This window comes from Geospiza fortis, unplaced genomic scaffold (assembly GCF_000277835.1).
Source record: "Geospiza fortis unplaced genomic scaffold, GeoFor_1.0 scaffold415, whole genome shotgun sequence".
NCBI classification, from domain to species: Eukaryota; Metazoa; Chordata; class Aves; order Passeriformes; family Thraupidae; genus Geospiza; species Geospiza fortis.
In genome coordinates this window covers 155020-166261 of record NW_005054672.1, presented here as the reverse complement: position 1 = coordinate 166261, position 11242 = coordinate 155020, and the positions used below count along the sequence as shown (strand labels likewise).

At 45.3% G+C, this 11242-nt stretch overlaps 1 protein-coding gene across 1 annotated transcript; it reads left to right on the top strand.

Moving 5' to 3' along the window:
- Window positions 1-456: 456 nt before the first annotated feature.
- DNAJC7 (DnaJ heat shock protein family (Hsp40) member C7) lies at window positions 457-10422 on the top strand. Its single transcript, XM_031065054.1, has 13 exons — window positions 457-598; window positions 842-966; window positions 1053-1166; window positions 1486-1560; window positions 3303-3421; window positions 5000-5153; window positions 6555-6719; window positions 7720-7811; window positions 8211-8284; window positions 8603-8749; window positions 9164-9316; window positions 9757-9819; window positions 10121-10422. Exons 2-13 carry the CDS (start codon window positions 892-894, stop codon window positions 10156-10158), a joined length of 1269 nt encoding a protein of 422 aa, XP_030920914.1. The 5' UTR covers window positions 457-598; window positions 842-891; the 3' UTR covers window positions 10159-10422.
- Window positions 10423-11242: the final 820 nt, after the last annotated feature.

Below are 11242 nucleotides of genomic sequence, written 5' to 3'. Positions count from 1 at the left end.
GTGAGAACTATTTCTAGACCTGTTGCCAAGGCAGTGCTAGGCTTCTGTTGCAGGCTTGTACCCATATTTCTCTTTGATTTAGCTGTCTTTTGAATGTGGAAATTGTTCTTGGATCTGGTTTATAAGTATGTGGGACTCCTGAAAGAGCCAGCACTATCTCTTTTGTTCTGAGGTGCAGCACCTTGCAGGAGGGGGCTGTTGGATGAACTCCATACCAGGGTGTTCTGCTGGACTCTGAGGGGACTCAAAGGTGGCTTTAGGCTTCTGTTGCATCCCTGTAAAATGTGGCCAGGAAATATTGCTGAATGTCCCAGGTAAAGCCCTGGAGTAGCTGGGAGCCAGCAGAAAATGGGGTGTGCTGGGCAGTGTGTGCTGAGGAGGTCTCAGGGGAACCAGGTTAGATTTGAAGCATTAAACAGTTATGCTGCTTGGGGATCACATAGTCATCATGGTCACAATCTGTCTGGTGCCCAGTTTTTCTGAAAATGTGGTGTTTTGCTTCCTTTCAGAGAAGCAGAAGCATTCAAGGAGCAGGGAAATGCATACTATGCCAAGAAAGATTACAACGAAGCGTTCAACTACTACACAAAAGCCATAGGTGAGAACAGCTGATAATATCAATCTTTACTGAACACCATGTCTAAAACTGGAGCTGGTTGCTGATTTCAAACACACCAGTGGGGTTTCTGACAGCCCATGCTGAAAGAAAACCTTTTGCCTGCTTTAATTACCTTGGGAAATGTCACCAGATCGATAATGCCAGTCAGGGCCAATGTTCTGAAGTGCCACAAATTGTGCAGCTGCTGCATTACACTGCTAATGAGTCTTGTATTTTCTCCAGATACATGTCCCAATAATGCCAGTTATTATGGGAACAGAGCTGCCACGCTCATGATGCTGGGGAGGTTCCGAGAAGCGCTGGAGGATGCTCAGCAGTCAGTCAGGTTGGACGACAGCTTTGTGCGGGTACGTGGAGAGCTTCAGGCACCTCTTTCACTCCCTTCTCTGCACCTGTTACAGCTCTTGCAGATCCCTTTTCCCTGTGTTCCCAGGGCCATCTCCGGGAAGGGAAATGCCACCTTTCCCTAGGGAATGCCATGGCTGCCAGCCGCTGCTTTCAACGAGTTTTAGAACTGGATCATAAAAATACCCAGGCACAGCAGGAGGTAAGGGGATCTTCAGGTTGAACTGTCCCCAGGAGATGCTCAGGAGGCTGAGCTGGCCAAAGGAGAAATGGAGACTGGTGTAAGGCAGCTGTCCTTGTGTCTCTTTCACAGGGTACATTTTCCTGGACTCTCAGTTCAGTCACTTTATTTCAAACTGATTTTAATGTTGGCAAAAGCATTCATGTCATCTGCATTATTGGTCCATGGTCTGCAGTAGTTTTGGCTCTGACATTCAGGGATTGGCTTTTCAAATGCTGCTTGGTGGCATTTCAGAGCAGACACTGTCCTGCAGCACTCGTGTGTTTGTTCTGTCTTTCAGCTGAAGAATGCCACGACTGTGCTTGAGTATGAAAAAATAGCTGAAGTGGATTTTGAGAAACGGGATTTCAGGAAGGTGAGATTAACTTGTTTGCTGTGGTCTTATATAAAAATTAGTGTGTTTGACATGGCCCAGGCAGGTGTGTGGCTGGTTTCCTGGCTGGGTGTTTGGGAGGTGCTGTGCCACATCTGTTGGAGCAGGGCTGGCTGGTGAATGGTGTCAGCTCTGGAAGTGGCAGAGCTCGTGCTCCCTGAGCGCTGACCAAATGACAAGTGAGGAGGTGACTGGCTCAGGCCAACCCTCTGTCACTGTTTGCTCTGCAGGATGAGTGAAGTCATGATTGAGCTGTTTGAGACAGATTTTGTCAGCAGCATTTGATCACACTTTGCTCCTGAAATGCATATCCAGAATTCTTCTTTCTCAACTCTTTGAAAGAAAAAAAAAATTAAAAGAAAGGCATGCTGTGTGCCAGCGAGGGTCATACAAGGAGGAATGCAGATCTTCATGGGGCATTCTCCTTACAGCTTCCAAATCTTTCTTCCCAAGGATTGTAACAGGATGCAGCTGGTACTGACCTGATAGAACAAGAAATGACAGCATGAAATCTGAAAGGCACCAAGCACTTCTCATGCAACTGTTTCTGTGCAGTGGATGCATGTAAGGCTCAGATTTATCCCAGAAAAGAGGTTGTCCAGTACATTGAGCTCATTGTTCAGGTCACTCTTAGGCTAAGCTCAAGATTTTGGAAGGGTAAATCCCAGCTTTGCATCACCTGTTTGTGAGGAGCAAATGGGATGTGTGATCAATCTGAATTTCCTGTGTAAGAATTGCCCTGCCTGGGCATCTGCATCTGTCCCTCACTTCCCCAGTCCCACTTCACTGGGGAGGCTGACATGAAACTTGATCTTTGTTTCTGGAGAGCTGCTCCTGCCTCACCCAGGAGCCCTTGGCTCTGGAGCACAGTGCTTCCCACAGCAGGGCCGTGATGTCACGGGCTGAGGAGCAGATGAACCTTGGGGAACAATGCCCTGTTCTTGCACAGATGTCCCCACCAGAGTGCAGGGATGGAGAAGACTCATTAGCTCACCCTGCCCATGGCTGTCAGGCCAGTAGAAGATCAGTCCTTGCACTGTACTTTTTTGTGTTTTGTCCAGTCCAAACTGTCTCAGTCTATTGAATTTCTGTCCTTCCCACATGGCTTTATACTGCAGGAAACAGGGGCAGGATTGTCCTTCTTGGTTCTTTCTTTGGGGCTTGCAGTTTAGAAGGGTTAAAGGGATGAACTTCCTACAGGTGTCCCTTGAGTATTGTGTAGTGCACTGTCACACTAACACAGCAGGTGCCTCAGACCTTGGCACACAAAGAACAACCTTTGAAAAAGGTCTGTTCTTTGAAAAACATACCAGGAAAACACCACAACCTTTGGAAAAGGTATGTACTTTAAAAAGCATAACAGGAAAGTAGCTTTTTTGAATGTGGAAAATTTTCCAATGCAATCAGGAAAATTTTCCAATGCAATGTGTCTCCACCATTGGAAATTGGAAATGAAATCCTAGATGGAGACACAGAAAACAGTGAGGTTTTCCCAGATTCTTCACACCTTTCATTAGCCTGAAGTCATGGTGCAGAATTTGTTCTCTGTGTGGGGTTCACTGTCTTGTGTCTGATGTTGTAGCTTAGGAAACTTGAAGAAGCAGAGGAGATGGGTGTCTGCACTCACCTTCCTGATCAAACACAAACCTCAGGCATGGGCCAGCAGTTCAGAGCAGGCCCTTGGCTGTTTGCTGTGCTCAGGGCTGTGATTTCTCCCACCCCAGGTTGTGTTTTGCATGGATCGTGCTCTGGAGTTTGCTCCCGCCTGTCACCGCTTCAAAATCCTCAAGGCCGAGTGTTTGGCACTGCTGGGCCGGTACCTCGAGGCACAGTCTGTGGCCAGGTGAGTGTCTGAGGGCTGGGCATGAGGGGCACCTGCTGGGGAATCCTGGCTCCATGCCTGCAATAATTGAGGGAATAGAAAATACAAATATTCCTTAGTGTGTGGTGGTGTTGGCAGGGGTCCCAGGACAAGGGATGAGAATCTTGACTCTGTGTTTCAGAAGGCTGATTTATTATTTTATTATATATATTATATTAAAAGAAAATTATATATTAAAACTATGCTAAAAGAATAGAAGAAAGGATTTCATCAGAAGGCTTGAAAGGAATGGAATAGAAGGATAATAAAATCTTGTGACTGACCAGACAGTCTGAGACAGCTGGACTGTGATTGGCCATTAATTAAAAACAACCACGTGAGACCAATCAAAGATGCACCTGTTGCATTCCACAGCAGCAGATAATTATTGTTTTTCTTTTCCTCTGAGGCTTCTCAGGAGAAAAATCCTGTCAAAAGGATTTTTGATAAAATATGTCCATGACACTTAGTGCACGTTATGGGAAATGGATTTCTAGAGAGCTCTTAGGGCTTGGCAGAAGTTTCCATCCACATGGAAACTTTGAGACAAGAAATGCTGAGAAACTGTCAAAACTTTGAGATATTGGTGAGAGAGAAATGGAGCTAGAAAAAAGTTTCAAAAGATGACCTTGCAAATAAGACTGGATACTTTGGAGAAATAGAACTATAAAAGATGCATTGTAGTAGGAGCCACGAGGAGTAATTTTAGACGATTGGCTTTAAGGCATCTACAGCATGGTGTGGCAAAAGCTGATAGGCCAAGAAATGCTTATAGTGCATTGTAATTAAGAAATAGTTGGCTTCTGATTGTGATGGTATGGATTATAAAATCTGTGTTACCCTTCTCATGAGACTGAAAATAAAATAAATTAAAATTTTTAAATGCCTCTCATTTGCCCCATCTCTGAGTCAGGAAAAGGGTATTGTCCAACAAAAGTTGTGATGCAGAGGGAATGTGTGAATTTATCCCCATAAGTCTTCCTAGGAAGCTGCATCCAGACCCCATTCACAACCAGCCATCCTGCTCAAGGAGGCTTCTGTCCTTTTACCCTACCTGAACCACAGACTTGTTAAAATAACTGGGTACTGTCACTGTCATATTTTCTGAAAAATCCTCTTTGCCCAGGATTCTTCTCCTGGGAAGCTGAGAAGCCTCAGAGAAAAAGGAAAACCATATTATCTCATTTGCTTCTCTTGTGTTTTGCTGCTTTGGAATGTGGTTTGGAGATTGTTTATCCAACATGGGAATTGTTTTGACTTAATGATCAATCAGGGCTCTGGAGAGAGTCATGGGTTTTTCATCAGTGTCTTGCTAAGCCTTCTGTCTGTATCCTTTCTCTATTCTTTAGTATAGTTTTAGTATAGCATTCTTTAATAGAACATAGTAACATAAAATAATAAATTAGCCTTCTAAAAACATGGAGTCAGATTCCTTCATTCCTCCTCTAGCAGAGGACCCAGAAAATACCACAGGGAGGTATTTTCTCAGTGGAGGGAGGTTCTTGTGGATGTCAGGAGGCAGCAGGAGCAGGGAGGATGTCCTTTATTTCTCTGTTGCAGTGACATCCTGAGGATGGACTCCACCAACGCCGACGCGCTCTACGTGCGCGGGCTGTGCCTGTACTACGAGGACTGCCTCGAGAAGGCTGTGCAGTTCTTTGTGCAGGCCCTCAGGATGGCCCCTGACCATGAGAAGGCCTGTCTTGCCTGCAGGGTAAGTGGTGAAAATGGGCATGTAAAATCACCAGGATTTGGGTTTTTTAAACCCAACGCGTAGTTTGGTTCTGCTGGATCAATCAATCCCTTCTCCCTCCGTCATCGTTGCCTTTCTGCTGGATCAATCCCTTCTCCTTCCATCATCCGTGAGAAACCCAGCAGACAAGACAGGCTAAGTGGTGGAGATGGGGCTGTAAAATCACTAGGATTTGGGTTTTTTTAAACTCAACACATAGTTTGGTTCTGCTGGATCAGTCCCTTCTCCCTCCATCATCCACGAAAAGACCTGTCTGCCCTGCTGAGTAAGTGATGGAGATAGGGCTGTAAAATCACCAGGATTTGGGGTTATTTTTAATTCAGCACATAGTTTGGTTCTGCTGGATCAGTCCCTTCTCCCTCCATCATCATTGGCTGTCACTGTCATATTTTCTGGAAAAATCCCTTCACCAGGATTTCTTCTCCTGGGAAGCTGAGAAGCCTCAGAGAAAAATGAAAGCAATAATTATCTGATTGTTTCTCCTGTGTTTTGCTGCTTTGGAATGTGGTTTGGAGATTGTTTATCCAACAGGTGCTTGTTTGATTGGTTTCATGTGAATTGTTTTAATTTAATGACCAATCACAGCCCAGCTATGTCAGGACTCTGGAAGCAGTCACAAGTTTTTTATTATATCTTGCTAAGCCTTCTGTCTGTGTCCTTTCTCTGTTCTTTAGTATAGGTTTAGTATAGTATTCTTTAATATAATATCATAAAATCATAAATTAGCCTTCTAAGAACATGGAGTCAGATTCTCAATTCCTCCTTTGTCCTGGGGACCCAGCAAATACCACAATTGGCTTTCCCAGATCTCCAGGAGCAGGCTGTGTGTCCCGACCTTCCCAAAGACAACCAAGCTCCTAAAAACTGTTTCTTAGCAGATTGTGATATGTGGAAGCATCCTCCCTTCCCTCACTCTTTGTTCCCTGGTAAGACAGAGGAGGAATAAAACCAGATAAATTGGTTTTAAAGGGACTTCTGACTTTCAGGTCCAATATCCAGGCCAATACTCTGACTTTTATTTAACACTGTTCCTCTGTGTTGCGTCTTCCTTGTGTGGTTCTTCAACTGACTTTAAATCTGTTCATATGCTCTCAAAAAGTGAACTCCTGGTCCTTTTATTTTAATCCATGAATTTACTGCACTGTCATGTTCTCTCCTTAAAAATCAGGCAGCCTTTTTCCTATGGAGGATGCCTGGAACTGGCACTGGCTGTTCCTTAGTGCTTCTCTTGGGGGAAAAGGCAAAGTGAGATCATTTCAGCTGCAAGGCTGTGATTTGTATCCTGACTGTTGTGTTGTTCTGGCAGAACAAGGTGCTTGCCCCCCTGACCTCATTTCCTTACCCAGGTGTGTTTCCTTTCAGAATGCCAAAGCACTTAAAGCGAAGAAGGAAGATGGGAATAAAGCATTCAAGAAAGGCAACTACAAACTAGCATATGAACTGTACACAGAGGCACTAGGAATAGACCCAAATAATATCAAAACAAATGCCAAACTCTACTGCAACAGAGGGACGGTTAATTCAAAGGTAAGGGGTGTTCTATGGCAGGTGTCTGTTTCCAAATCCCTCACCATGGCAGTGATCAACCACAGAGGAGTTATTCTGGAGAGCACAGGCTCCCCTGGCTGCTGGGCAGCTGCATCTCTGAGGCCATGGGCAGTGTTTCAGGGTTTTGTGCTTGCACAACACTTGGAGCAGTTCCCAACAGCCAGCAGAAACAACTCCTGCAGAAACAAAACTCAAATACTTGGGCTGCATGGAGTGGGAGGGAGAGGAGGGACGTGCTTCAGCCTTATCTTAGTCAGCAAAAAGCACCCCTGTCTCTGTTTGTTTCCTTCCCAGGAATGAACAGATTTATTTTCCTATTCTTTTTGTAAATCATGTCTTGCTTTGTGTTTTTATGTTTTAAAAAAAGACCTAATTTAAAGCCCCATGACACTTTACTGTTGAATTTTAGTCCTGCACTGTCCAGAGAAACAGCCAGTGATGTGACAGTGCTCCCAATTCCCACCCTGTGCCCTCTGGGCATTTTTCTTCCTCAGCTGTCCCAGTGTTGATGCTGCTTCCCCAGACACCCCCCCACTTGGTCAAGAGACTGTTCCCAGAACCTGGGAAGTGGGATGAGCTGGAGGCCACATAATGCATGTCTTACATGTTTGTGTCTGAAAACAAACAACACTTTTTCTAAAAGACTTCTTTTAAATATTTTTAGGTTTATCTTCCTGCCCAGGAATTAGTTTGGACACAGAATTGGGGTTGTTATCAGGCAGGCCCTTGGTTTTGAGTGCATTTCTTACACAGAAACACCACACAGCTCTGTCATGTCACTGGCCAAGCCTCTGGTGGGTTTTTTTCCCCCAGTGAACAAAAGCTCTGTGTTTGTGAGAAATTAGAAAAAAAAACCCTAGATGGAGACACAGAAAACAGTGAGATTTTCCCAGATTCTTCACACCTTTCCTTAGCCTGAGGTCATGGTGCAGAATTAGTTCTCTGTGTGGGGTTCACTCTCTCGTGTCTGGTGTTGTAGCTTAGGAAACTCAGAGAGGCGATCGACGACTGCACGAACGCGGTGAAGCTGGATGACACCTACGTCAAAGCCTACCTGAGGAGGGCACAGTGGTGAGTGCACCTTGGCACTGGGCACCTCTGGGGGCAGCTCTGAGGGACAGGAGCACAAATCTGGAGCTTGACTGAATAGCAGGGTCCCACCCCCAAATTTATTCCTTTTCGTCCTTATGGTGCTGAGGAGATTTGGGTGGCTCTCTGTGGCCTCTCCTGCCTACCTGGATCTGGCACTGCCTCTTGATGGTGTATTTATAGCATCATTTGGGTTGGAAAAGACCTCCAAAATCATTGTCTTGCCTGCAGGGTAAGTGGTGGAGATGGGGCTGTAAAATCACCAGGATCTGGGGTTTTTTTAAACTCAGTACATAGTTTGGTTCTGCTGGATCAATCCCTTCTCCCTCCTTCTGATGTTCCTGTGAAGGACACCTTGGCCACCTGTGTTTCTTTCCACAGTTACATGGACACAGAGCAATATGAAGATGCTGTAAGAGACTATGAGAAGGTTTATCAGACAGAGAAAACAAAAGGTGAGCACAAAGGCACTCTGTGTGTGTGCACAAATTTCCCTGAACTGGCATTATTTTTGTTGTTCCTTTTTTCCACCACAATATGCTGTGATTTGCAGCCTAATACCCCAGCAGGACAATTTGGAGAAGCCCTCAGAAGCACTGGAAATCTCTGGTGTGGTTTCTCTCCCAGCTCTGAACGCTGAGGTGATAATTCACCTTGTGTCTGGGTTCAGAATGTCTGGTTTTGCTTCTTGTCTTGACTGTCCCCTTGTTTTTTGAATGTCCTGAAGTGCAAGGGATGGAGTAACTCCTCCCCTCTGTTGTGCTCCTTTCCAGAACACAAGCAGCTCCTAAAGAATGCACAGGTGGAACTGAAAAAGAGCAAAAGGAAAGACTACTACAAAATCCTGGGGGTGAACAAAAACGCCTCTGAAGATGAGATCAAGAAGGCTTACAGGAAAAGAGCACTAATGCATCATCCAGGTACCTCCTGCAGCCCTTGTGTGCCCTGTGCAGCCAGCACTGAGGCAGAAATGTGTGTGGAAGAGGGAATTCCTGGGAAAGAGCAGCTCTGACCCCACAGATCTGGAGCAGGAGTTCGGGAGTGTTTAACATTATCCATTTGCACTGAAAATGAAACATTAACATTGGGAGCATTGAACTGAAAATGAAACAATATTTGGAGTGTTTAACATTATCCATTTGCACTGAAAATGAAACACTGACATTGGGAGTGTTTAACATTATGCATTTGCACTGAAAATGAAACATTAACATTGGGAGTGTTTAACATTATGCATTTGCACTGAAAATGAAACATTGACATTGGGAGTGTTTAACATTATGCATTTGCACTAAAAATGAAAAGTTTTTTCCTGCTTGTTTGTGCATCCCCAGACAGACACTGTGGAGCAAGTGCAGAGGTACAGAAGGAAGAAGAGAAGAAATTTAAGGAGGTTGGTGAAGCCTTTACCATCCTGTCAGATCCCAAGAAGAAGGCTCGCTATGACAATGGGCAGGACTTGGAAGAGGATGGATTAAACATGGAAGGTCAGTGCTCTTTACACCACTCTGCCATGGCAGCCTTTAACCCTTTAGAGTCTGCCTTACCCCTAAAGCAAGTCTGTTGTTGGGAATGGTTCCATGAATTGACTTGGTTTAGTCCTTGACAAAAAGTTGGGATGAACTGAGTGGTTCTAGCTGGGAGCAGCCTGGGACACTGCTGGGTGTTGGCTCAGCTGGTGGGCAGAAATCTGTCACAGGATATGGTAAATAGTGTCATTGTGAGTCCCTAAATGCTGCTTCTGCAGATCCTTAGGCTGCCCTGTGGCTGGTTCTCTCTGCTTTACCTGTTTGTGGTCACTGCATGGCCCTGGAGCCAGCCCTGAGTCCCCTTCTGAGACACTCTCAGTGAGCTGACAGCTCCTGAACTGAGGGAATGTGATGGTTGTTTAGCTGTGCAACTCATGAATTCCTTCTCTTCCCTGTAGAATTTGATGCAAATAACATCTTCAAGGCCTTCTTCAGCGGGCCAGGGGGCTTCAGCTTTGAAGGTAGGTGAGATGTTCTCCTCCCAGCCGTGGAATTGTGAGTGCACAGAGCCCCTGGCAGGGCAGCTGGGGCTCCCAGTGGATGTGCTGCTTGAGGAGAGCATTTGGCTGTTGCACAAATCTCTTTCCAAGTTCTGCCTGCACAGTGTCAGCTGGTTCTGCTTCTTCTGGGTCCAAAGCCCCAAACTTGGGGACTCCTCATTCTGGAGCTGTGTGTGGCCTTGGCCATCCATGTGCTGCTTAGGTTTGCACTAAACCAATTTGGATTTGAAAAATCCTGATTATTTTCCATTTTCTTTTTCAGCTTCTGGGCCTGGAAATTTCTTTTTCCAGTTTGGCTAAAAAGCAAACAAACACACATCAAACCACACATACCTGATCTGCTTCTTTTAACCTCGAGTACGGACAGCCCCAGACTCCTCCTCCATCACGTCTCGTTGTCCTTTAGAGCAGTTTCATTTCTGGGTTGGAGCCTCTGTTTGTGTGTTGTGTGTGTGAAGAGGAAACCAGCTCGGGAGGGGAAGGCTTGTGAATTTTGTTTTACTGTTAACTTTATTAAAAAAAAAATTTGAAAAAAATAAAGCTTTGAATCTTTTGGTCCCTCCATGCTGGCCCGTGCTTTCAGCTGCTTCTGCCCCTCAACACAGAGGATTTCCTGGAATCTTCCCAGAATCTCCACATGTGTGAGGGAGAAAGAATTCCTGGTTTGTTTCTGGTTGCTTCCAAAGCAGCATGTCCAGGGTTTGGAGTAACTTGTAAGTTATCTTAATCTTTTGGAAATACTGCCAAGGCTCAATCCAGTTTTGTACAATCCCATTTCACCTGCAAGCCTGGCTTCTTGGCTCTTTTTATTTCTTTTTTTTTCCCATGGTTCCCCCAGCAAGGCCCACTTGGGCATTAAACTTCTGTGATAACCTGTGAGCTTACAATTCTGTATCAGAGAAATGCTGCTTGGAGTTCAAAGGGCACCTTATGTGAGAATTCCCTGTGATGCAGCTGGAATTAAGGGCTTTGTGTTCCCAAGATTGTCCTGTTTAAGGGAATATTGAATTTGCTCTGGGCTGAATTCCTTCACTGTACTTTTTTAAATTAATCCACTTGAATATTTTATATTTGTGCTAAACTTGATTTTTGTTGAGCTTGATGTGTGATTTCCTGTTACTGATCCATGACATGGGTGAGTCTTTCAATGCGAAGTGAATTCCAGGCAGGGATGGTGGGTGCTTGGGGATGTGCAGTGTCTGGTTAACCTGGCTGAGTGGTTTTCCTCTGGCAGTGATTTACTCCTCCAAAGCAGCAAGAAAATGCAAAGTCCAGCTCTGAGCTGGCAGTCTGTGCTTTTCTCTTGTGCAGTGTCAGGACAGGAGCTGGAGGGATGGATGAGCTTCTGGCCTGGAGCTGTGTCCTGCTGGGGTTGGTGTGGGGC